General features: G+C 39.8%; 1 protein-coding gene and 1 non-coding gene across 4 annotated transcripts; both read left to right on the top strand.

Moving 5' to 3' along the window:
* The first annotated feature begins 9,959 nt into the window (after positions 1-9,959).
* TIPIN (TIMELESS interacting protein) lies at positions 9,960-26,900 on the top strand. 3 transcript variants are annotated; one of them, XM_014477439.2, is made up of 8 exons: positions 9,960-10,049; positions 19,240-19,380; positions 19,495-19,573; positions 19,783-19,858; positions 21,997-22,119; positions 22,348-22,411; positions 24,558-24,764; positions 26,074-26,900. In XM_014477439.2, exons 2-8 carry the CDS (start codon positions 19,248-19,250, stop codon positions 26,262-26,264), a joined length of 873 nt encoding a protein of 290 aa, XP_014332925.2. In that variant the 5' UTR covers positions 9,960-10,049; positions 19,240-19,247; the 3' UTR covers positions 26,265-26,900. The 3 variants fall into 3 exon arrangements, with proteins under 3 accessions (XP_014332925.2, XP_014332927.2, XP_014332928.2); XM_014477442.2 differs by lacking the exon at positions 9,960-10,049 and adding an exon at positions 16,514-18,889; XM_014477441.2 differs by lacking the exon at positions 21,997-22,119.
* LOC138989629 (small Cajal body-specific RNA 14) lies at positions 22,823-22,956 on the top strand. Its single transcript, XR_011465886.1, has one exon. It is a non-coding gene; the product is annotated as a small Cajal body-specific RNA 14 (non-coding RNA).
* Positions 26,901-27,181: the final 281 nt, after the last annotated feature.

Genomic DNA, 27,181 nt, shown 5'->3' with positions numbered 1-27,181 from the left:
GCAACCCACTCCAGTATTCTTGCTTGGAGAATTCCATGGACAGAGGAGCCTAGTGGCCTACATTCCATGGGGTTGCAAAGAGTCGTACACGACCGAACAACTAACATTTTTACACTTTCACATTCTCCTTGCCTGAGGTTTGTCTTTTCATTTTTTTTTTTAAGAGTGAAAGTTTTTCATTTTGATGAAGTTGGGGTTTTTTTGGTATTCTATCTTGGAAACTTTTGCCATTCAAATGCCCTCAGGAAAATTTTCTTTCATATTTTGAATAACATCTCTTAAGCCTTGAGTCTTCAAAATATACTCCTGGGCCATGAAAACACTTAAGAAAGAGCTCCCCAGCTCCCTCACCTGGTGAAAATGCTTTTTAAAGCATTTGAACCTAAAACATTTTAAAATTATGAAAGTGTCAAAAGTAATCTAAAACATTTTTCTTTTTTTCAAATATTTTTCAGAAGTGCAAAATACCTTACTATTGAGAACACAGAAGAAATAATTTTAAAAATATGAGATGTGAAAGTCAAATATTGCTGGTCTCAGTCTGTAAGATGACTTGCTTCTAGCCCACCACACCTGGAGTACATTTTCTTATCACTCTTCTTTTCCATGAAATTCTGTTTGAATGGAGGTGAAGAACATTTTACTACCTTAATCGATAGCACTAAAGTCCTCTTAGGGAAAGAAGCATTCTTGCTGGGAAGCATACTGTATTTTAATAAGTGCTTGAAGTTGATGAACACCCATAGACACTGCCTCCTATCCCTATCCTGAGGGTGTCGATTGGTGCCAAGCTTAAGAAAATGGAAGCATGTTCTCCATAACAGAGGAGATGGGAAGGAGAGAGAAAAGTGGAGAGAGGGGCACGGAGATAAAAGCTTTGCCAGATACGATGTAACCCTTTTCTAAGAATCCCACAAAGTGGGGCACATCTATTGAATGAGTGACTTTTACTGTTATAACTGTAGAAAGGGCCTAAACTGAAACAATTCAGAACAGAAATAACATGTGAGATTCAGGAGTTCAGAGTCCCAGATGACCCTGGGGACCTTGTTCTCACTGGGATTTACAAAAATTTTGGGAAGGGCCTTAATTTCCACAGAAAGTGAAGTGATGGGTATTTGAGTTTGTCGAACTTGACCTTTGAGGAGTAAGGTGACCTCAATTGATATCCTGGACCTTTGCATGGTACAACCTCCAATATTACAAATTTAAAACACTCTATCCTTTGACCAAAATGGACTTGATCTGATCAGTGACATGAAGAGATCTTAAATCCCTGCCCAGGAATTGAATCTGGGTAGCCTGGATGAAAGCTGGGAATCCTAGCCATCAGATCAGCAAAGGAGAGAGACAAGGAGCTATTTTTTCCTGGGATCTTTGTCCCCAGTGAAACATGCATTTCTCAAGGAGGCAAAAACTGAAAATGCAGGTGCAAAGTTTATCGTTAGAGACATACCACAACAAGTGGGAAAGCACCCAAAGAAACAATTTATCTAGTTAAGACAGAAGCAAGGCAGACAGGTACACCCAGAGAGAAAGGCTGTGGCATCCTCCCAAGTGAGGAGGAGTGCAGTAAAGAGGCAATTAAGTCATTTATATAAGGCAGTTCTTCTGGGTCTTTATCTTCCCTTTGGCCAATTGTCTGATTTCTTTTTCCACACCTGACCTGTCCTAGGACCCTCCCTGACATGTGTGGGCAACATTTTCTCAAGGTAGATTTCAGCCCAGAGGCCTATGGGATCGCATATTAGCATCAAATATTATGGGGCAGTGCCTTCCCCTTTTGACCCTCAGGGAGCCTTTCTGAACATGTGAAATGTCTCCCTTGCTCCCAGGATGGAAAATATATGACCTCCTGATCCTTTACTCAAACAAGGTTTAGCCTCTCTCTGTTACTACCATGACTGTTATCTTGAGTCCACAGGAGACAAAGCCTGGCTATTTACCCTGTTTCAGTTGTTAATTCCATTTCAGAGAGCAAACAGGAGGCTGGTTGTAAATATCTAACCTGGAACCCACCTATTACCCATTTCAATAAATGCATACAGGAGGCCAGTTGTAAGTGTCCAGCCTGAAGGCCCTCTTTTACTTATCCCAAGAAATGTAAACAGAAACCCAGTTGTAGATGCCTAGCCTGGGGCCTCTCTGTCTGCTGTCTCAGGCTTACTTGCTCGAGTGCCCTCCTGGAAGCAAACCATAGGCCCCACCCAGAGCGCTACTTCATTCAAGTCCCCACCTCCACTCTGTCTCCTTCGGTCATTACTCCATCCAGTTCAGACCTTAAGGTTCATCACTTCCTGCAAATACTTCAAATCTCTTGTCCCCTTTTCCTTCCATTGCACTTACCTAGGAAAACTTCAGCCATGGAGTGACTTTATCATCTTCTCTGATCCTTAACTTCCTATCAAAAACCTAATAACACACCTATATCAAAATGCTTCATCCTGCATATCAGAGTAGAGAGAAGTGTTGCCTCAAAGGCTATCTCCTTCTGAGACTTTCCTGGTGGTCCAGTGATTAAGAGTCCATGCTTCCAATGCAGGGGGCATGGGTTCAGTCCTGGTGGGGGAACTAAGATCCTGCATGCTGTGCAGTGGGGCAAAAAAAAAAAATTAAAATCTCAAAGGCTAGCCCTTCCACATGTCTGCTCAAGGTCTTTGTTCATTTGATACATATAAAAATACATATGTAACAATACATATCTAAGAATGCATATATAAAATACATATATAAGAATCTAAATAGCACTGTTCTGTTCAGAGTTGCAAAAAACCTCACACCATTTCAAATGTTTACCAATAAGAGAATAGTTAAATAAATTGTTATACATTCAGTAAAGAATCATATAGAGCAGTAAAAATTTTCTAAACTACAGCTGTGTGAAACAACCCAGAAGAATCACTGGACAAAATATGAAATTAGGATAGTAAGCCCGAGCAGACTGCCTACAGTTTGATATAATTTTTTATAAAACTCAAAACAGGCAATATTGAACAACATATTGCTTATATTGTTCAGGCCTATAACTATATACAAAAACTATTTTTAAAAGGAATGATAGATGCAAAATTCAAGATAATGGTGATCTCAGGAGGAAGGAGGATCAGAGAAGGGATAAAAAGATATAAGATGTTGACATGCATGGCAAATAGAAGGAGAAAAATGGAAGTAGTGACAGATTTCTTCTTCTTGGGCTCCAAAATCCCTGTGGACGGTGACTAGCAGCCATGAACTCAGAAGATGACTGCTTCTTGGCAGGAAAGTGATGGCAAACCTAGACAGTGTGTTGAAAAGCAGAGACATTACCCTGGCAAAAAAGATCCGGATGGTCCAGGCTATGGTCGCCCCAGTGGTCTCGATGGTTGTGAGAGGTGGACAGTAAAGAAGGCAGACTGCCAAAGAATTGATGCCTTCGAACTGTGGTGCTGGAGAAGACTCCTGAAAGGCCCTTGGACAGCAAGATCAAACCAGTCAATCTTAGGGGAGATCAGCCCTGAATATTCACTGGAGGGACTGATGCTGAAACTTAAGCTCCAGTATTTTGGTCATCTGATGTGAACAGATGACTCATTGGAAAAGTCCTTGATGCTGGGAAAGACGGAGGGGAGAAGGAGACGAGGGCATCAGAGGCTGAGGTGGCTGGACGGCATCACTAATGCAATGAATGTGAACTTGGGCAAACTCTGGGAGAAGGTGAGGGACAGGAAGGCCTGGTGTGCTGCAGTCCGTGGAGTCACAGAGAATCAGACATGACTAGATGACTGAATAACAACAACAATAAGATGTTGGCTAGTTCTTAGATTGGAAGGTATGGTCATAGATTTGTATATTCTATTATTTTGCTTTGTAATATACATAAACATTATATATTATTCTGTAAAGTGTCAAGTGAAGTCACTCAGTCGTGTCCGACTCTTTGTGACCCCGTGGGGGGTCCTGCCAGGCTCCTCTGTCCATGGGATTTTCCAGGCAAGAATACAAGTGTGGGTTGCCATTTCCTTCTCCAGGGGATCTTCCCAACCCAGGGATCGAACCTGGGTCTCCTGTATTGTAGTTATTCTGTAGGTATCAAATATAATGTAAAAATAATATTTAAAACCTTTTAGGAGCTATGAAAAAAATTATGATGAGATCTCTCCATTTAATATAGCTATCCCGCCTTTATTTCCCCAACTTTTTTTTTTTTTTTTGCGGGAGTGGGGGCGAGGGAGGGGGCTTCCCTTATGGATCAGATGGTAAAGAATCTGCCTGCAATGTGGGAGACCATGGGTTCAATCCCTGGGTTGGGAAGATCCCCTGGAGAAGGGAATGGCAATCCACTGCAGTATTCTTGCCTGGAGAATTCCATGGACAGTGGAGCCTGGGGGGCTATAGTCCATGGTGTTACAAAGAGTCAGACAACACTGAGTAACTAACACTTTCTTTTCAACATTTTTTATGCTTCTGTTATTTCTCTTATTTTAGGGCACCTTCCCATACATCTATCCAAATGCTACCTAATTCCAAGACTCTGGTCAAGTTCCAGATCTTTCCAGAAGTCTTCATCAGCTTCTCCAGCTCTTGTTCATCTTTATTTAGCACTTAACTTTTGGATTAAGCAAATCAGCATTTAACCACATTTTTTCTTCTGTCATTTATAATCGGTCCATGTATATTAAGATTCTTCACTGCAAATAACAGAACCTCGTCTCAGTTCAGTTCAGTAGCTCAGTTGTGTCCGACTCTTTGTGACCCCATGGACTGCAGGACACCAGGCTTCCCTGTCTATCACCAATACCTGGAGCTTACTCAAACTCATTTCCATCGAGTTGGTGATGCCATTCAACCATCTCATCCTCTGTTGTCCCCTTTCCTCCCACCTCCAATCTTTCCCAGCATCAGGGTCTTTTCCAATGAGTCAGTTCTTCTCATCAGGTGGCCAAAGTATTGGAGTTTCAACTTCAGCATAAGTCCTTCCAATAAATATTCAGGACTAATCTCCTTTAGGATGGACTGGTTGGATCTTATTGCTGTCCAAGAGACTCTCAAGAGTCTTCTCCAACACCACAGTTCAAAAGCATCAATTCTTTGGCACTCAGCTTTCTTTATGGTCCAACTCTCACATCCATACATGACTACTGGGAAAACCAAAGCTTTGACTAGATGGACTTTGTTGGCAAAGTAATGTCTCTGCTTTTTAATAAGCTGTCTATTAAGTTGGTCATAACTTTTCTTCCAAGGAGCAAGTGTCTTTTAATTTCATGGCTGCAGTCACCATCTGCAGTGATTTTGGAGACCCCCAAAATAAAATCTGTCACTGTTTCCATATCTATTTGCCATGAAGTGGTGGGACTGGATGCCATGATCTTAGTTTTCTGAATGTTGAGTTTTAAGCCAGCTTTTTCACTCTCCTCTTTCACTTTCATCACGAGGCTCTTCAGTTCTTCTTCACTTTCTGTCATAAGGGTGGTATTATTTGCATATCTGAGGTTATTGATATTTCTCCTGGCAATCTTGATTCCAGCTTGTGCCTCATCCAGCCCAGCGTTTCACATGATGTACTCTGCATAGAAGTTAAATAAGCAGGGTGACAATACACAGCCATGACATACTCCTTTCCCAGATTTGGAACCAGTCCGTTGTTCCATGTCCAGTTCTAACGGTTGCTTCCTGACCTGCATACAGATTTCTCAAGAGGCAGGTCAGGTGGTCTGGTATTCCCATCTCTTGAAGAATTTTCCACAGTTTGTTGTGATCTATACAGTCAAAGGCTTTGGCATAGTCAACAAAGCAGAAGTAGATGTTTTTCTAGATGTTTTCTCTTGCTTTTTTGATGATTCAACAGATGTTGGCAACTTGATCTCTGGTTCTTCTGGCTTTTCTAAATCCATGAACATCTGGATGTTGAACATCCGGAAGTTTATGGTTTATATACTGTTGAAGTCTGACTCATTATTAGTAGTTTAAACAGAAAAGAAATGTATTAAAGGATACGGATGGCTCCTAGCATCTCTGAGTGGTCAGGAAATGAGGTTTGGCAGCTGACAGGCTGATGTCAAAACTGTGCTGGTCTCCTGCTCTAGTGCAGACTCTACTGGTGCCACCACTGGGCAAAAGTGGACTTGCCCTCTCGCCCCTGACACTGGACACGTGACTACTGGCACCTCTAGCCTCACTGCCCTTGGAAGCTGGTTTCTTTTTTTTTCCAGAATGGGCTGCAAGCAGTGCCTCCATCTTCACGTCACCCTATTCTGACCTGAAGCCTATTTAGTTGCGGAGCTGGGGTATACAAGATATATCTAATTGTGTGGGACCCTGAGAAGATGAGTTTTTTGCTGCCAAATATAGAAAGTATGTTTTGAAGGTTATCTTACCAATTTGGCTTATTACCTAAAACACATAAGACTCAATAAATACCTGTTGATTTATTACTCTTCAGTATCTTGCATTAAAACAATACCTTTGGAATCAGCTAATCTACACCTTTTGTCTTACAAAGGAGCAAACAAAGCAATGAAGTGATTTGACGGTGGTCAGACTTTTAGCTCTTGGTGGAGCTGATGTTATGCTTTGAGGATGATGTGAATGAATATGTTAGTCGTTCCTCTGTCCATGGAATTCTCCAGGCAAGAATACTGGAGTAGGTAGCCATTCCCTTCTCCAGGGAGTGTTCCCAACCCAGGGATAAAATACAAGTCTCCCACGTTGCAGGCAGATTCTTTGCCATCTGAGCTACCAGGGAAGCCATAAAGTCCAGGCAGGAAAAATTCCCAAATGTCTAATACAGTGATGTAATAGGTTTCTCGTGCTGAAATTGCTTACATGACTTATTGTGAAAGTACTAGCTATTTATATTCTTAATATTTTTGGGAACACTCTAATTTTCCAGATTTGAAAAATAAAAGCACTAGCTTATTTTTTTCTATTTTATTATTTGTGGCAGTCTACTAATTTCCCCCCAACATCTTTTCACCCCTTCTTCCACAGTAATGGAAACCCTGAGTTTTTACTGGGCCATGGTCACCAAGAATAAAGACTATATCCCCAGTTTCTTTTGCAGCTGTGTGTGGCCATGGGTTTACGTTCTGGATGTACCCACAGTTGTTGTATGCAACTTCTGGGAAATGTTCTTAGAAATGTTGAGTCATGCCCTTTTCTCTTTCCTCCTCCCCGCTGATTGGAATGCAGTGGAGCTGTAGAAGACATTTCAGAAGAGGAAGTGAACTTGAGAATGGAATTCTTTTGTGGTAAAGCAAGAAGATAGGATCTTACCAACAACGAACTTACTACCTCCCAACTTCTTGTAGATGAGAGACAAACTTTCTACCTTGTTTATTGTTATTTTAGTTTATTTCATTTACGTTAGCTTTTTTCCCCTGTTATTTGTAGCTGGCCAAATCCTAATTAATAATCCCTGGGCTGGGGAAACAGTGGAAACAGTGGCGGACTTTATTTTTCTGGGCTCCAAAATCACTGCAGATGGTGACTGCAGCCATGAAATTAAAAGACGCTTGCTCCTTGGAAGGAAAGTTATGATCAACCTAGATAGCATATTCAAAAGCAGAGACATTACTTTGCCAACAAAGGTCCATCTGGTCAAGGCTATGGTTTTTCCTGTGGTCATGTATGGATGTGAGAGTTGGACTGTGAAGAAAGCTGAGCATCGAAGAATTGATGCTTTTGAACTGTGCTGTTGGAGAAGACTCTTGAGAGTCCCTTGGACTGCAAGGAGATCCAACCAGTCCATTCTAAAGGAGATCAGTCCTGGGTGTTCATTGGAGGGACTGATGCTGAGGCTGAAACTCCAATACTTTGGCCACCTGATGCGGAGAGCTGACTCATTTGAAAAGACCCTGATGCTGGGAAAGATTGAAGGTGGGAGGCGAAGCGGATGACAGAGGATGAGATGGTTGGATGGCATCACTGACTCAATGGACATGAGTTTGGGTGAACTCCGGGAGTTGGTGATGGGCAGGGAGGTCTGGTGTGCTGTGGTTCATGGGGTTGCAGAGTCGGACACAACTGAGCGACTGAAATAGAACTGGGCTGGTCACCTTGATTATTCATGCTGATGCAGACCTGACTGGGTGATATGATCCCAACTTGGGCATGTTATGTACATGACAGGGGAAAATCGATGCCGCAGTCTTGAACTGGAGTCCTCAAGTACACAGCAGACCACTACTACCAACCACTCTAGTACATAAAGCCCAGATAACTCCAGCCAACTGATAAGACACAGAGACTTGGCTTTTTAAATGTGATTTAGAAATAGTTCATGGTCTTTGTTTTAAAATATTTTTCTCATTTCTCTTCTTTCAAACCTCACCTCTGGACTGGGTTCCCAGCTTGCCAGAAAAGCTTTTACACGCTATACTCAATCTTTGTTCTTTAATAGTCTACTTTTTCTTTAACACTCCATTTTTCCCCTAGCTCTTTCAAAGCATTTTAATAACCTGGGAATGATTCAAAGTATGAAAAGAAGATTCAAACATCTTCCCTTTAAAGAGGAGCAAGGGTCATAGAAAGGCCTCAGGGCTCACAGATTGGAGAGTCTGGTTTCAGAAAGTCTCTTGAAGGCTAGCAGGCAGCTGAAGAGACATAAAATTTTAATAGATCCTCAGAGGATGGGACATGGTTGCTGGGTCCTGAGCACCTTGAAGCATTTCTTTTCTGTGTATTTGTTTGGCCGCACTGGGTCTTAGTTGCGGCATGTGGGATCTTTTGTTGTGGAGCAAAGACTTGTTGTGATGCTCGGCTTCATTAGTTGCGGCACTCAGGCTTACTTGCATGTGGGATCTTAGTTTCCCTACCAGGGATCAAATCCAAGTCCCCTGCATTGCAAGGCGGATTCTTAACACTGAACCACCAGTGAAGTCCAATGAATGTTTCTTTCCTTATCTTTTTTTTTTAAATATTTATTTATTTATTTGACTGCACCAAGTCTTAGTTGCAGCATGTGGGATCTAGTTCCCCAACCAGGGATTGAACCCCGGGCCCTCTGCCATGGGACCATGGAGTCCTAGACACTGGACCACCAGGGAGGTCCCGAAGGGTTCCTTGATCGTGATGCGGTGTCAAAGTATTTGTCTGGGGAGAACCGAGCAGGATGGGCTGAGCAGGTCTGTTGTTCCACAGTGTCAAGCTTCTTCAGCATGTAGACAAGGTCTCCCTGCTCATTGAGGTAATACTGGAGAAAACCGACCACACTGAAGCCAGAGTTTCCAATTCCATGTGCAGCTGCCTCTAACTGATGGCCTCATGTGTTTTCAACACTATTCACTTTTAAAAACACCAAACAATTCTAAAAGTTTTAAATGACATGGCCTATGTGAAAGCTATATATTTTTTTACATGTCTGGTGCAATTGCTAAGGAAAATGTATTTCTAGTATTTCTCCCACGTGAAATAGGACAGTCAGACATTAATATGTCAGTGCCTTACAACTGTGGTAGTTACATTCACATGGTGCATGCTCAGTGGCTCAGTGGTGTTCTACCCTTTGCCACCATATAGACTGTAGTCAGCCAGGCTCCTGTGTCCATGGGATTTTCCAGGCAAGAATAGGGGAGTGGGTTGTCATTTCCTCCTCCAAGGGATCCCGTGGTAGGCGGCTTCCTTCCCACTGAGCCACCTGAGAATTCATGTTGAAGGATTTCTGTTAGTAAATCTGAAGAATCGGTAGTTTCTTAGAAAATTCTGTTTGCCTCTATCCTTAATATTCCATCCACAGTCCAGTTTTCTAAAAAACCTGAGATCTATTTCCAAAGTCTAAAGTGCATAGAGCATAAGCAACACGAACATCACACGAGCAAGGAGGTAAAGCTTCTCGGAGGAATTCAGGAAGGCGGATGCGGTGCGGAGGGCAGTAGTGCGATGGGCTGGACCTGGGAAAGGTTGGCTAGACATGGGTGGGCGGGACCTGGGGGAGGTGGGTCTGGTAGGCACCGCCCAGGGTGTGCGCAGATTTGGCGCCGAACGCCAAGGAATCTTCTCGCGAGAGTTCGAGAGAAACGTGGTTTTTCTGCCGCGCGGAACTCTGCGCTGTTGGCGGCAGCGTCCGGAGCGAGGTGAGAGCGGGCTGAGGGGCGAGTGAAATTACGGAGGGGAGAGATGGTCCAGGTAGTCAGGCGGGGAGCGGGCATGCTGGGCAGTCGTAAGGAGGGAGAGAGGAAGCAGGCGGACATGACTTAGACGGACGTGGGCTGATTTAGGACTGCAGGGAAGGGAGGCCTGACCGGCCACGACCTGTGCAGAGAGGAGGTCGGTGGGGATCAGAGCTGCCGCTTTTACTTCGTTTACGTTCGGGTCTGCCACTCACTAAACCAAACCTTTTAGTGGAAGGGAACGTGTGTCAGATACATCTTTTACATCTCTGGCTTCTGTATCGCGATTTCTAAACTCAGGAGTCGCCCTGTGAATGTTGAATGAATACGGTTGAAAGAGAGGCTAGACAAGGAAGCACGGAAGAGGGGAGATTGGAGAAGAGGGATAGGATGGGAAGTTTTGTGGTTTTAAGCCTGGGTAGCAAAGAAGATCATGGGGTCAGTTTGGTAGGATTTCTGGCAAGGTCTTCTGTTTTGATAACTTAAAAGTTGGACGTTGGACACCTAAGACTGTGGGAATGAATTTATATATTAAATTTCTTTGTTGCCTTCACTCCTCTGCGATTCTGAGGCCTAGAGGAGGAAGTCCTCTAGGTCGCTCTGTGCGACCCCAGAGACGGCAGCCCACCAGGCTCCCCCGTCCCTGGGATTCTCCAGTCAAGAACACCGGAGTGGGTTGTCATTTCCTTCTCCAATTATACTTAATATAGTTTGTGGCCTTGTTACCTCATTCATAGCTCCATTTTGGCTTCAAAGATGTGAACCACATTTCTTTCCAGGAGGCTTAAGCAGAATGGGGCTAAGTATACTTTTTGATGATATAAAACTAGATTATTTTAGGTTCGCCAAAAAGTTTTTTGTTGTTGTTGTTGTATAATGGCTCTAATAGCACTTAGTTGTCTTTAACTTCATTGAAAACAAATTTGTTAGATTGTATTGTGACAGCTGTCATATCAGCATGCATTAAAAAAAAAACTTATCAAAATTGGTGAATTTTTGTGTAGCCATTTTAATATTGAAGATGGAAGAAAAAAGCATTTTTGGCATATTATGCTTTATTAAGAAAGGTAAAAATGCAACTGAAACAAAAAAAGATTTGTACAGTGTATGGAGAAGGTGCTGTGGCTGAGCAAAAGTGTTAAAAGTGGTTTACACAGTTTCATGCTGGAGATTTCTCGCTGGATGATGCTCCATGGTCTGGTAGACCAGTGAATAAATTGAGACATTGAGAACAGTCAACGTTATACTACATGGGAGATAGCTGACATACTCAAGATATCGAAATCAGGCATGGAAAGTCATTTGCACCAGCTTGGTTCTGTTCATCGCTTTGATATTTGGGTTCCACATAAGTGATAAAAACCTTCTTGACCTTAGTTTTGCATGCAATTCCTAACTTAAATGTAACAAAAAACTTCCATTTTTAAAACAATTTGTTATGGGTGATTAAAAATGGATACACTACAATAATGTGGAATGGAAGAGATCCTGGGGCAAGGGAAGTGAACCATGAACCGCACCAAAGGCCTGTCTTCATCCCAAGAAGGTGATGTTGTGTATATGGTGGGATTGGAAGGAAGTTGTCTCTTATAAGCTCTTTCTGGAAAACCAAAGGATTGATTCCAACAAATACTGGTCCCAATTTGTTGTTCACTCACTAAGTGTTATCCTACTCTTTGTGACATGATGGACTGCGGCACAACTGGCTTCCCTGTCCTTCAGTATCTCCCCGAGTTTGCTCAGACTTATGTCTATTAAGTCAGTGACGCCATCCAACCATCTCATCCTTTGTTGCCCCTTCTCCTCTTGCCCTCAATCTTTCCCAGCATCAGGGTCTTTTCCAATGAGTTGGCTCTTTGCATCAGATGGCCAAATTATTAGTTTCAGCATCAGTCCATCCAATGAATATTCAGGGTACATTCCTTTAGGATTGACTGGTTTGACCTCCTTGCAGTCCAAGGGACTCTCAAGAATCTTCTCCAGCACTGCAGTTCAAAGGCATCAGTTCTTCAGTGCTCAGCCTTCTTTACGGTCCAACTCTCAGGTCCGTACCTGACGGCTGGAAAAACCATAGCTTTGACTATATGGACCTTTGTTGGCAAAGTGATGTCTCTGCTTTTTAATACTCTGTCTAGGTTTGTCATAGTTTTTCTACCAGGGAGCAAGCGTCTTTCAATTTCATGCCTGCAGTCACCATCCACAGTGATTCTGGAGCTCAAGAAAATGAAATCTGCCAGTGTCCATATTAGACCAGCTGAAAGCACTTAACAGAAAGCATCTGGAATTAGTTAACAGAAAACAAATAGAATGCAAGACCATATGTTTCTTTTCTTTCTTTTAAAAATATTTATTTGTTTAAAATTCACTTATTTTTAATTGAAGGGTAATTGTTCACAATATTGTGTTGGCCTCTGCCATACATCAACATGATCAGCCATAGATATACGTAAGTCCCCTCCCTCTTGAGCCTCGCTCTCACCTCCCACCCCTCTAGGATGTTGCAGAGCCCCAGTTTGAGTTCTCTGAGTCATGAAACAAAGTCCTATTGGTTATCTATTTTACATATGGTAGTATATATGCCTCCATGTTTCTCTCTCAATTCATCCCACCCTCTCCTTCTTGCTCCCCTCCTTGTCCATAAGTTTTTTCTCTATGTCTGCATCTCCACTGCTGCCCTGCAGATAGGTACATTACTACCATCTTTCTAGATTCTATATATATATGCATTATATACTATATTTGTTTTCCTGTTTCTGACTTCATTATGTATAATAGGCTCTAGATTGGTCCACTTCATTAGAACTGACTCAGATGTGTCCCTTTTAATGGCTGAGTAATATTCCATCGTATATATGTATCACTGTTTCTTTTATCCATTCATCAGTCGATGGACATCTAAGTTGCTTCCGTGTCCCAATTCTTGGAAGTAGTGCTGCAGAGGACATTGGGGTACGTGTGCCTTTTTCAGTTTTGATTTCCTCAGAGTATATGCCAAGTAGTGGGGTTGCTGGGTCCTATGTCAGTTCTACTCCCAGTTTTTTGAGGAATCGTATTTTCCGTAGTGGCTGTATCAGTTTACTTTCCCACCAGTAGAGCAAGAGGGTTCCCTTTTCTCCACACCCTCTCCAGCGTTTATCATTTGTGGATTTTTGATGATGGCCATTCTCACCGGTGTGAGGTGATACCTCATTGTAGTTTTGATTTTCATTTCTCTAATAATGAGCAATGTTGAGCATTTTTTCATGTTTTTATTAGCTATCTGTATGTCTTCTTTGGAGAAATGTCTGTTTAGGTCTTTGCCCACTTTTTGATTGGGTTGTTTTGTTTTTCTGGTATCATATATTTCTTTGATAATCAGGCAAAAACTGTTACAGCTTGGCTGGGAAGTTCTGATTCATCCACCAGACATTGCACCTTGGGATTTCCGTTTATTTTGGTCTGTACAAAATTCTCTTAATGGAAAAAACATCTCCATTCTCTGGAAGACTATAAAAAGCACCTAGAACTGTTCTTTTCTAAAAAAGATAAATAGTTTTGAGAAGATGGAATTACAAACTTGTCTTAAAAATGGCAGAAGGTAGTGGAGCAACAGTGAATACGTTCTTCAATCATGTTCTTGGTGAAAATGAAAAATATATCTTCTATTTTTACTTAAAAACCAAAGAAACTTCAGTATGACCTTTAACTGCTTTCCAGTTTTGAAGATCTGTGATTGATAACTGTGTTTTGTTTTTATGTACTTGTTGTCTTGGAAACAGAATTGGCGAGACTTCGGAAATCGTCTGGCTCTAGTAGTTGTATAGTTTTGGGGAAATTTTGAAATTCTTCATTCCTCCATTCAACAATTATTTTTTATTATTTTTGTTTTTTTTAGTGGTCCATTGCAGTTATTAATCCTGCTAGATGGAAATTACAATTGTCAAGTATCATTGCCATCAGAACTCTTCCCTGTCCAAATTCAGGAACTGAACAGATTCAGATAACTTTTTGAGATATCTTTCTTTCATGAACTCTCATGTTTGTTATCCACAACTCAGGAATCTGATAGATTGGGATAAAGCATTACACCACCCATGACCTGAACTCACTAAAAGTGACTCTCAGTATCTGAATTCCGGAAACATGGATTTGGATAGTGAGGATTCTTGGGCTACTTGTTCTGGCAGTGAAATGAGAAAGATCAGTTTGGTCACTTCAGTTCTCCTCTCTGGGACCAGCACTTTGTTCTCTCCTCCAGGGTTCCAGCCTTGCCCTCCAAGAGTCCCTTTCCTGTCCATTTCCCTCTTGGCCATATTTGAAGTAGGCATTGGGAGGTGTGCTCTCCTTTGGGGCTGTAGAGCCGCCCAGGTTTTCTGCTAGTTCAAGTTGGGAGGGCCAAGATCAGGAACTATTTCTCCAACACCAGCTCTGGGGATACAGTAGAGGAGAACAGAGACCCACCTTATCATTGCCCTTTTAGAGCTACAGTCTCCAAGGGGAGACAAACATTTATCAAATAATGACACAACATTCTCTATGCTTTGTCTAACCCTCAGGCCACTAGACCTTTACAAAGCCTCTTCTCTGACTGCTCATCCCTTTCAGATCTCAACTGTCAAATCAGAAAAATCTCCCCCAATTTTCCTAAATTAAATCCTCTATAAGCATTCAAAATGTCAAGTAGTAGTTTCATAGCACTTACCCAGACCCCAATATGAGGTTCTATGTGTGAAGTCTGTAGAGAAGTAGGAAGGTGCTAAATCTCGCAGGGCCTTAGAGTCTTATCATTATGTTAAGAGCAGCAGAAAGTTATTGACGTGTTTAAGCCTGGTAGTGATGTGATTAGCTTGACATTTCCAAGGTACAGTTCAGTTCAGTCGCTCAGTCGTGTCCAACTCTTTGCGACCCCATGAATCGCAGCATGCCAGGCCTCCCTGTCCATCACCAACTCCCAGAGTTCACTCAAACTCATGTCCATCGAGTCGGTGATGCCATCCAACCATCTCATCCTCTGTCGTCCCCTTCTCCTCCTGCCCCCAATCCTTCCCAGCATCAGAGTCTTTACCAGTGAGTCAGCTCTTCTCATGAGGTGGCCAAAGTACTGGAGTTTCTATTCAGTTTCTATTCAGCTTCAGCATCAGTCCTTCCAAAGAACACCCAGGACTGATCTCCTTTAGAATGGACTGGTTGGATCTCCTTGCAGTCCAAGGGACTCTCAGGAGTCTTCTCAACACCACAGTTCAAGCATCAATTCTTCAGCACTCAGCTTTCTTCACAGTCCAACTCTCACATCCATACATGACCACTGGAAAAACCAAAGCCTTGACTAGATGGACCTTTGTTGGCAAAGTAATATCTCTGCTTTTTAATATGCTATCTAGGTTGGTCGTAACTTTCCTTCCAAGGAGTGTCTTTTAATTTCATGGCTGCAGTCACCATCTGTAGTGATTTTGGAGCCCCCCAAAATAAAGTCTGACACTGTTTCCACTGTTTCCCCATCTATTTCCCATGAAGTGATGGAACCAGATGCTATGATCTTAGTTTTCTGAATGTTGAGTTTTAAGCCAACTTTTTCACTCTCCTCTTTCACTTTCATCAAGAGGCTTTTTAGTTCCTCTTCACTTTCTGCCATAAGGGTGGTGTCATCTGCATATCTGAGGTTCTTGATATTTCTCCTGGCATTCTTGATTCCAGCTTGTGCTTCCTTCAGCATAGTGTTTCTCATGATGTACTCTGCATATAAGTTAAATAAGCAGGGTGACAATATACAGCCTTGATGTACTTCTTTTCCTATTTGGAACCAGTCTGTTGTTCCATGTCCAGTTCTAACTGTTGCTTCCTGACCTGCATACAGATTTCTCAAGAGGCAGGTCAGGTGGTCTGGTATTCCCATCTCTTTCAGAATTTTCCAGTTTATTGTGATCCACACAGTCAAAGGTTGATTTGGTTGATTTGGCATAATCAATAAAGCAGAAATAGATGTTTTTCTGGAATTCTCTTGCTCTTTCGATGATCCAGCGGATGTTGGCAATTTGATCTCTGCTTCCTCTGCCTTTTCTAAAACCAGCTTGAACATCTGGAAGTTCATGGTTCATGTATTGCTGAAGCCTGGCTTGGAGAATTTTGAGCATTACCTTACTAGCGTGTGAGATGAGTACAATTGTGCGGTAGTTTGAGCATTCTTTGGCATTGCCTTTCTTTGGGATTGGAATGAGAACTGACCTTTTCCAGTCCTGTGTTCACTGCTGGGTTTTCCAAATTTGCTGGCATATTGAGTGCAGCGCTTTCACAGCATCATCTTTCAGGATTTGAAATAGCTCAACTGGAATTCCATCACCTCCACTAGCTTTGTTCGTAGTGATGCTTTCTAAGGCCCACTTGACTTCACACTCCAGGATGTCTGGCTCTAGGTCAGTGATCACACCTTCGTGATTATCTTGGTCATGAAGATCTTTTTTGTACAGTTCTTCTGTGTATTCTTGCCACCTCTTTTTAATATCTTCTGCTTCTGTTAGGTCCATACCATTGCTATCCTTTATCGAACCCATCTTTGCATGAAGTGTTCCCTTGGTATCTCTAATTTTCTTGAAGAGATCTCTAGTCTTTCCCATTATGTTGTTTTCCTCTATTTCTTTGCTTTGATCACTGAGGAAGGCTTTCTTATCTCTCCTTGCTATTCTTTGGAACTCTGCATTCAGATGCTTATATTTTTCCTTTTCTCCTTTGCTTTTCGCTTGTCTTCTTTTCACAGCTATTTGTAAGGCCTCCTCAGACAGCCATTTTGCTTTTTTGCATTTCTTTTCCATGGAGATGACTTTTCCAGGATCCCTGTCTCCTGTACAATGTCATGAACCTCCGTCCATAGTTCATCAGGCACTCTGTCTACCAGATCTACTCCCTTAGATCTATTTCTCACTTCCACTGTATAATCATAAGGGATTTGATTTAGGTCATACCTGAATGGTCTAGTGGTTTTCCCTACTTTCTTCAATTTAAGTCTGAACTTGGCAATAAGGAGTTCATGATCTGAGCCACAGTCAGCTCCCGATCTTATTTTTGCTGACTGTATAGAGCTTCTCCATCTTTAGCTGCAAAGAATATAATCAGTCTGATTTCAGTGTTGACCATCTGGTGATGTCCATGTGTAGAGTCTTCTCTTGTGTTGGTGGAAGAGGGTGTTTGGTATGACCAGTACGTTCTCTTGGCAAAACTCTATTAGCCTTTGCCCTGTTTCATTCCGTACTCCAAGGCCAATTTGCCTGTTACTCCAGGTGTTTCTTGACTTCCTACTTTTGCATTCCAGTCCCCTATAATGAAAAGGACATCTTTTTGGGTGTTAGTCTAAAAGGTCTTGTGCATCTTCATAGAACCGTTCAACTTCAGCTTCTTCAGCATTACTGATTTGGGGCATAGGCTTGGATTACCGTGATATTGAATGGTTTGCCTTGGAAACGAACAGATCATTCTGTCGTTTTTGAGATTGCATCCAAGTACTGCATTTCGGACTCTTTTGTTGACCGTGATGGCTACTCCATTTCTTCTAAGGGATTCCTGCCCGCAGTAGTAGATATAATGGTCATCTGAGTTAAATTCACCCATTCCAGTCCATTTTAGTTCGCTGATTCCTAGAATGTTGATGTTCACTCTTGCCATCTCCTGTTTGACCACTTCAATTTGCCTTGATTCATGGACCTAACATTCCAGGTTCCTATGCAATATTGCTCTTTACAGCATCGGACCTTGCTTCTATCACCAGTCACATGCACAACTGGCTATTGTTTTTGTTTTGGCTCCCTCCCTTCATTCTTTCTGGAGTTATTTCTCCACTGATCTCCAGTAGCATATTGGGCACCTACTGATCTGGGGAGTTCCTCTTTCAGTATCCTATCATTTTGCCTTTTCATACTGTTCGTGGGATTCTCAAGGCAAGAATATGGAAGTGGTTTGCCATTCCCTTCTCCAGTGGACCACATTGTGTCACATTCCAAAGGTTAGTTAAGCTGTAATATGAAGAATGGAGTGAAAGAGCAAAATGGATAGGAGTAATGGAATAATCCAATATATGTTAGGAAGTAGTTGTGGAAATAGAAATGGCAGACTCAAGGAATAATTTGGAAGTAAATGGACAGGGTAAGTAGGATAGGGGAATGAAGTAGTAAGGGTGACTTGCAGGTTTCTGAGTTGTATAGCTGGATTGGTGTCATTTACTGAATGGGGAAATTTTTGAAGATTGGTTTTATACATGGTAAGTTATAGATGCCTTTGAAAAATTTTAGAGCTGTAGAATGAGAAGTAGGGATTTAGAGCTCAGATTTGATGCTTGTGTAGAAATAAAAAATTAGCGAGTCATCTATAAATTAGAGTCATGTGCATAACTGAGTGAAGTGGGCCGAGGATGAAATCTTGTAAACTTATTAACCAGGTTAGAGGAACATGAATCTGCAGAAGTTTAGGAGGCATGTCCAGGAAGGGAGGAAAACCAGATGAGTACTGTGTTTCAGAAGTCAACAAAAATACTTTTCCAGCAAAAGGAACTGATCAAAAGTGTCAGATGTTTCTGAGAGGTCAAGTGAGATGGTATGAAAAGCATTCTTTCAAGTTACCAATCAAGACATTATTTCCATTTCAAAGGAAACTTTACTAGAAAGCCAATATGTAAACAGTATTTTTATTTTTTCCTTTTCTGGCCCCACTGCACAGCTTATGGGATCTTAGTTCCCAGGGCAGGGATTGAACCCAGGCCTCGGGCAGAGCACAGAGCCCTAACCACTGGACCACCCGGGCATTCCCAGTAATAATTTTTAAAACCTCTGGTTGGAGTGGAGGTGAGATTCTTGTACCCTGCCTGTTTCACCCCATTTGGACCACAGTTTGAAACCCTCTGAAAAGTTGAAATCATTTTATAATGGGGAAACTCAACAGTTAAGGTAAAATGTTTTGCTCAAACCCATACTGTTATTTAGTGGTAGGCTGTCCATTAGAACTCAGTTCTTTGAGTTTCTAACTTAGGTTCTTTTTTCTGTAATTGTTATATTCTCCACTTTGTTTCACGATGTGTGAGTTTGAAATATGGTTTAACTGACTGAAAAACATGCATTTTGCTGCAAGTGGAACTTAACTGTGTCATAGAAAAACCGCTTGGATGAATAAACATTTTACTTTTTTTTTTCCCTAGAGGAAAAGATGCTAGAACCACAGGAGAATGGCTTGACTGACCTACCAGATTATGAGCGTATAGAAGATGAAACTTTTCCTCCGTTCCCACCTCCAGCCTCTCCAGGGAGAGAAGATGGTGAAGGCGCTGAACCTGAAGAAGGTCCATGACACCAGAGTAGTGTCCATGTCCAGCTATCCCTCTGTCAGCTTTCAAAATGACACATTTAAAATGAGGCTTAAATAAGTAATATTAAATCTTGGTATATTTCACCAGAGTCAGGGAGAGGAGTGCCTGTTCCTGTACCTCCGAAGAGAACAGTTAAAAGGAATATACCCAAGCTGAATGCTGAGAGGTACATTTACTATTTCCTTAAACATTTCTACTTTTCTTTCCATCATCTTTTCCCTCTTATGTTACAAGCTTTTGGTTGGGATGATTTTGGGATCAGATATTTCTAAAGGCATTTTTTTCAGTTTAACAGATAACATTTTTTTCTTATGGTCTTGTTTTGGCCTTGATGGCTTTAGAAAACTTGAAATTTAAAAATACTTCTATTCACAGATTAATTTCAGAGAGAGGGCTGCCAGCATTAAGGCACGTGTTTGAGAAGGCAAAATTCAAAGGTAAAGGTCATGAGGTAAGAAGTGTCTGATTTGTATTTTAGACCTTTGTTTCTTAAAGTATTGGTGAGACTGTGTGCCCATTCTCGTGCTCTCAGGAATCTTAGAATGTTTCACAGATGCTGTCATTCAGCATCATCTCTCTTTAGAAACTGTGATACGTGGAAAGGACATTGAAGACATTTAGGAACTATCAATCTCTGCATAAGTGAACATTTAAAAATTTCCTTTGCATCATGTAGAATGTAGATATAATTTTTTTTGCAGATGATATCTTAGTAGAGCTTTGTAATAATTTATGAAGGATTTTCAAATATGTTCTTAAATTATCAACCTCTGGGGTAGGTGTTGGTCCCATTATATAGTAAAGGAAACTGAGTTTTAGTTTTAAGCTTCCACTGCCAGTGGTTAAGAGCAGACCCTTGACTTTTGTTTCATGGACCAGCTAGAGGAACATTAATACAACATGAGCATGATTTTGGTGTGGTGTTCAGGAGAGTTGGAAAGAGGGAAGGGAACTGAAGCAGACAGTAATTCAGAGGTTATTTCACTCCCAGGGGAACTAAGTGAAATAGCCTAGATAGGATATTAATAATAGCAAGGGGATGAACAACATATAATACTTGGAGGTGATTGGGAGGTGCAAAAGTAAAAATTAATCCCCAAATTTTAAACCTAGGAAGCTGAAAAACCTGTATTATATTTTCTTGGTTTCAGTGGATAATAAGGAAGAATATAAGCCTGTGTTCTATTTTGCCACAAAACTAAACCTAAGTCAAGATATTTTAAAACCATGCCCAGCTCAGTTAATTCATTGCTCTTATCGAAATTTTCAGGTAGTAATGATAAACTGGTGCTTTGAATTTGGGACATCTTCATCATTTTCATAAGTTCTTTGTTAAGATAAATAAACTTATATGAAGAATAAATATTTTTGTATTCCTTCACTGAGTGTGGGTGGGCTCTGAGTTTGTCTAGTCTTCTATACTTTGCCTTTGAAAAGTCTTACTATTTTCTCACAGAGTTGCATCACTGATGCCTTTTTTCCAGGTGTGATTTGGGACTTTACACTATTTAGGTATGTCTCTTCTCTGTCCCTTGGGTCTAACATGACATTGTGAGGTGGCTGGTCAACAACTGGAAGATGGTCATAGGTGGTTGAGCCTTTAAAAGAACTTTTATCTTCATCAGAATGAGAACGATAAGACATTATGTTCTCAGTATTACGTATTGAGTTATTGGTAGAGTTTATTGTTTTAACCATGAGCTTCTTATGGTTCAAATACCACCAAGAGCAAATACCACCATCACAATAGTAGTGGACATTTGTGGGCTTGCTTTGTGTCAGGCACTTTACTTGTATTACTTAATCCTCCTAACAACCCTATGAGGTATGTATAATCTCATTTTATTCATGAAGAAAAATTACACAGGTAAAGGGATTTGTTCAAAGTCACACAGCTATTAAGTGGTAGAATTTAGATTTGAATCTATGCAGTCTGATCCAGAGCTTTTAACCACTCTTTTAAAATTCTGTAAGAAAAAAAATTTTTTTTAGTAAAATCAGGAATTTGGAACTTTTTTCATTTATTACTGTGGTTTATTAAATTTTGTTTTTCATTAAAATTTTTTTTAGTGTTAAATTGAAATTTCAAATGTACAGAGGTACTGTGGTCTGAAAATGTTTGCACTTTTCTTGCTGGTCTTCAGTACTTTGCCCTTGGAATTTCTGAGTATATTTTCTCAGCTGATTCTCAATGCTTTCTTCTCCGTATATGATTTTTAGGGGCCTGTCAGTGTGTATAGTTATTTCTAAAAGATAAGCTTGTCATATTTTATTAAATTTACTTTCAAGTATTACTTTATAGTCCTGAAAAGACACATGTGATTATCTTTTAACTTTCATTAAGTTTTCATACTAGGTTTCTTTTTTCCTCTGATTTTTAAAGCCTACTGCAGGTAGAGGATTGCACTGCAATCCTCTAAGCCCTTAATACATACTTTTCTTCTTAAAGTTTCTTCTAAAAGTTTATTAACCTTATAGTTATAGAAGGACACCAGTGACTTTGATACTACTGTTCAATTCTGAAATCTGCTGACAAGGTCACTTGTGAGAATGAATCTTCTATTTAGCATTTTTATTTTTATGTGCCAGGCTGAGGACTTGAAGACACTAATCAGACACATGGAGCACTGGGCACATAGGCTATTCCCTAAACTGCAATTTGAAGATTTTATTGATAGAGTTGAATGTCTGGGAAATAAAAAGGAAGTTCAGGTAGGTGTTGAGATTATTATGAATATCATTCACAATGCTAAATTGTATAAGGATATATTTAGTTGAGGCTAAGTAGCTCTTTGGGGTCTTCATTTTGCAGTCTTAGTAGAGAAGGGGAGAGTTAATAGTGGTTACTTGGGCACAACTTTTTTTGAAACTTAAGAATAAAATCAGTGACTACTTTCTTCCAAATCTAAGTGAAAATATAAAAATGTCTTTTATTTTCAGACCTGTTTAAAACGAATTCGACTTGATCTCCCTATTTTACATGAAGATTTTGTTAGCAATAATGGTAAGAATATAGGTTTATCTACTTGATAATAAGTTTGCTTTTACAAATGGATCTAGGGGTTGGCAGTGTTACAGGACTGAGTTCTTAGTTTATTTTGAATATATAATTACAGTATAGTAAATAGGAATGAATTAAGATGCCTTGGTACATCTAGAATACACAGTGGTATGCTATTAAGAGATGTAAAAATATCTTTACATGTTCACAAAGAGCATGAGTTTTTGTGAACTGTTGGTCATGACCCATTGGTCTTTTGTAGTGCTTCTTAATAAAAATATATGAAAAGATGCAGTGTTCATATACATGCCCATTATAAAAAAGTGGTTCTGGGAAATTAGCATTTGATGTTGAAATACTTCACATTTCACATAAGAGTACAGATCTTGTATCTATGACGTTAATTAGACCTGTGTGACTGTTCCTGGTATTGATTGCATTTGTTGGTCGTACAGTGCAACCATAGGCAGTCACATATATCAAAACATGGTTCCTGCCGACAGGGTCTGTATAGTTATCAGATTTTCTGTGCGATGGCTCCATACATGTTTGCTTTTTGTTTTTAAAATTTTTAGTAGATGCAGTAGAAAATACAGGCTCCATATAGAATCCCCGAAAGTTATTTATAAGTTGCTTTTAAAGGTGTAAAAGATTGTGATTTAAATAATCCAAGGTTTAATTATTTGGTAAGGTATGGTATGAAGTGTTGGCATGGGATTTGATATGTGAAAGGAATTAGTTATTAGACTGAATCCCACAGCATATCCTACTGGGTCAGTTAGCTTATTCACTGAACTTTTTGAGCTTCGTACTATGTGCTAATGGGCTTCCTTGTGGCTCAGTGGTAAAGAATCTGCCTGCCAATGCAGGAGACATGGGTTGGGAAGATCCCCTGGAGAAGGAAATGGCAACCCACACCACTATTCTTGCCTGGGAAATCCCATGGGCAGAGGAACCTGGTGAGCTGTGATCCATGGGGTCACAAAAGAGTTGGACACAGTGACTAAATAACAACAACACTGTACTATGTATATGTGTATATATATATATATATATATATATATATATATATACACACACACACACCCCCCCATAGGAAAGGAGAGTAAATGTAAATTCATATTTCAAATGGTTGTCTTGGTGATATGAATTTTTTTCCCCCACTTGTCAGATCTGATGAGTTATCTTTTTTTTTTTTTAACTGCATAATGTGAATGATACAAAGAGAGGTTGAAGTGTCAGCTTTGCCATCTTCTTAGTTCTTGCTTATACTTCTGTTATCTTCTACCTCAAGATGTTCTGTTATTTTGCAAAAATCTTTTAAAGTTACCACTTGTGCATTTTGTTAGGGTTGTTTTGGTTAAAAAAGATAGTATGTCAGTTTGCTTAACTGGGTCATCAGAATATCAGCTATATGTCATAATATGCTGAATTTAAAAAAATGAGGACTCAACTCCACCCTGCCTTGAAGGTAGCTTAGGATAAGTGATAGGTTGTCACTGCCAGTTCTTCTAAATGTAAGTTAGAAGAAGAAATATAAATTTTCCTTAATTCTTAAATGAAGTATAAAGGGAAAATTTAGTATTTACTTTTCATACCCCTGTGAATCATTTTAGGAACATTCTACTTTGAGATAACTGGTGTACAGGGTTTTAAGAATTTATTAAGACTAATAATGTAGAGAGCACTGGATTAAAAAAAAAAATTAGCTTGGAAATATGTCCACAGATCTCTAAATTTCTTTTGCCTTTTTCACTTTGTGTCTGGGTTTTACCGTATATAAAAATAGCCTATATACAATAGTTACTGTGTATCATACAAACAACGTAGCAAGCTAGTAAAATGTTTTTAATGTAAAACAAGGATATGAGTTGGATTCTTTAAGTTCTTTCTTAGCAACTACGAACTTTTGCTCTCTGTTAATGCATATTTTTAAACTAGTATCCCGTTTGACTTAAAATAACTCTTTAAATATTCCTTCTACTTGTTTGAGTCAAGCATGTCAAGCATCTGACATTCTCATACCTCACAAATTGTTTCTTCACGTCTGGTACCTTGTTGCTTTAAACTGGTTTTCAGTCAATAGCTGCAGAAACTCTTTTTCTAACTAGTTTAACACTACAGACACACTTGTTCTTGTCTACTGCAGATGAAGTAGAGGAAAATAATGGCCATGATGTAACTGCTACCGAATTAGATCACTTTCTGACAAGCTCATACGGAAGTGTAGAGTTTGCTTCTGAGTCAAGTAGAAGCCTAACAGAAGAAGAACAACAAAGAATTGAGAGAAATAAACAACTGGCCTTGGAAAGAAGACAGGCAAAGCTACTGAGTAACAGTCAGTCCCTAGGAAATGGTAAATTTTATGCTGCATTTTATGTGCTACCATTAATATATCAAGGGCACGTTAGAAATTGTAACTTCTTTACTATTCCTCCAAATAAAATACCTCGAAGAATAGAAAAGTATGGTACAGTATATTAAATTTATGTATATTCAAGAGAGAGAGTGAGCGAGAGACCTAGTTGGAACCCACAAAGAATACAAGTTCAAGATCGTTTTCTGGGTAGCTGAGCATCTGTTAAAAAATTATTCTAATAATCATTTAAAATTGATTCTGGGTCTTTCAAAAACAGATTCTTCCCTGACTCCTTAAAGCACGTGACATATAATTTTATCTTAATGATCATAATTAAAACATTAATTGCTTTGTTATTTCCTAAACATATAAAATACTCTGCACCCATTGACTACTTTAGAGCCATTTGCTGTGACATGAATAGGTCCCAAATGCTTTTTAATTGCATTGTGTCACTTCTGTTGTGAGCTGTCATATTTGCTTTCTTGTTGATTCCCTTATCTCTTTTAAAACTGCCTTAAACTTTGCTGATTTAAAACAGACTGTGGGTTTGGAAACTGGATAATCAAATTTGGAAAGCTGTATTTAAAAAGTAATTGCAAATTGCTTTTGAATGAAGCACACATAATCACATTTATCTTTGTCAGTTTCCAATCCAGTTTTTCCTTTTGAAGTGGGAAAATAAGAATTATTTTCTTATTATAGTGAAGATACCATGTTATAAAACAAGTTTCATGCAAAATAATGAAATTCTCAAGTGAAAATTATTCTGTGGTATTATCAGTTTTTTTCCAGTTAGAATGAATTTAATTTTTAACCTAACAAATGGATGTTTTATACTACTTTGTGAAAAATTACATGAAGATAGAACTGTTGTTGGTGGCAGTTCTTCCTTGCTGTCATTATCAAAGTTTACTTGGCGATAAGTATTTTAAGGCCCATCTTCTATTTATAATATATGACTTTAAAATTTTCTGAGTAGAAATGAGTATCTTATTTTGTTACTATAGATCACTTATATATCTCATAAGAACATCTGACTTTAAAAAACCTATCTAGTAATTGTGATTTTTGAATGGGAACAGTTGCATTTGGCTATGATTCAGAAGTTTGAGTTCAACTTGCATTTTTAATGGATTTTATAATAATACATGTATTGAAATGGTTTTATTTGGAAGAAAAGGATCATAATTAACATTAAAGTGATCATAGATTTCATTTTTATTGATCTAGACTTGCGAAGAAGTTTGTACTAGGTAAGATCGGATCCGGTGCTTGTAATCAGTAATAACGGTTTCTCTTGCAGACTTGTCAGTGAACACACCCAGCACACAGACCTCTGAGGCGGGCAGTACAGGTGAGGAGCAAAAGGAGGAAGAATCAAATGGATTTAACAAAGACCTTCTAGACAGTCCACATAATGCTGGTGCTGCCAGTACTGTAAACGAAGAGGAGCAGTTAAAAGTTGAGGAAACACAACTGGACCAATCCTTTTAAAATGTACAGTAGTAACTTAAGGCTTCATCTAGAAATGTTCCTCAAGTTGGATAGGCCTCAAGTGAGAACATCTATTAACTTGCTGTCTTCCAAATTTGAGATGACGGTGCAGTGCATTTTATTTGCTTTGAGTGAAAATCTTTATATAGTGAAACTTTTTGATTCCTGTTTAAAATCTGGCATTATTTTAATTATGTTATGTGCTCAATTGCTCAGTTGTGTCTGACTGTGACCCTTATGGATTGTAGCCCGCCAGGCTCTTCTGTCCATAGGATTTTCCAGGCAGGAATCACTGGAATGGGTTTGCCATTTCCTCCTCCGGGGGATCTCGACCCAGGGATCAAGCCTGAGTCTCCAGTGTCTCCTGTATTGCAGGCGGATTCTTCAATGCTGAGCCACTGGGGAGGCCTTATTTATAATTGTTTCTTATTAACTTTCATTGTATATTTTTCTCCTTAGTGTTTATTTGTATTTAAGTATGACCTTGTAAAAACGATTGGTAGTTAATAAGTAGCTTTTGCTGCTTGTGTTCCATTGAATGCCCTGTTTTTATTAAATTGGGTGGTATTTTAAGATGTAAATATGTATAATAAATACTAATGTTTTTTTTTTTAAATAAAAATCTCATGAACTATCCCTACAGGCTTTATAAAAGTTTCTTACTGCTCTTTAGTGCTACACTATATACTTACGGTAAAATGTTTATAGTTGTTATATATGTGTTTACATGTCTTTTGAGAAGTCACTTTAATACTTCCAAGGGTCAGTGAAAAGCTGATGTATTGCCTGGCCTGCATAGGTCCTAGGGAAATTGTATGCTCCTTGGTACCTTTTGTTGTTCAATCACTAAGTTGTATCCCACTCTTTGTGACCCCATGGACTGTGGCACACCAGGCTCTTCTGTCCATGGGGTTCTC

The sequence above is a fragment of the Bos mutus genome, chromosome 10 (assembly GCF_027580195.1).
Source record: "Bos mutus isolate GX-2022 chromosome 10, NWIPB_WYAK_1.1, whole genome shotgun sequence".
In the NCBI taxonomy this organism is placed as follows: Eukaryota; Metazoa; Chordata; class Mammalia; order Artiodactyla; family Bovidae; genus Bos; species Bos mutus.
The sequence above is the reverse complement of the archived record's forward strand: the minus strand, read 5'-3'. Positions and strand labels throughout refer to the sequence as shown.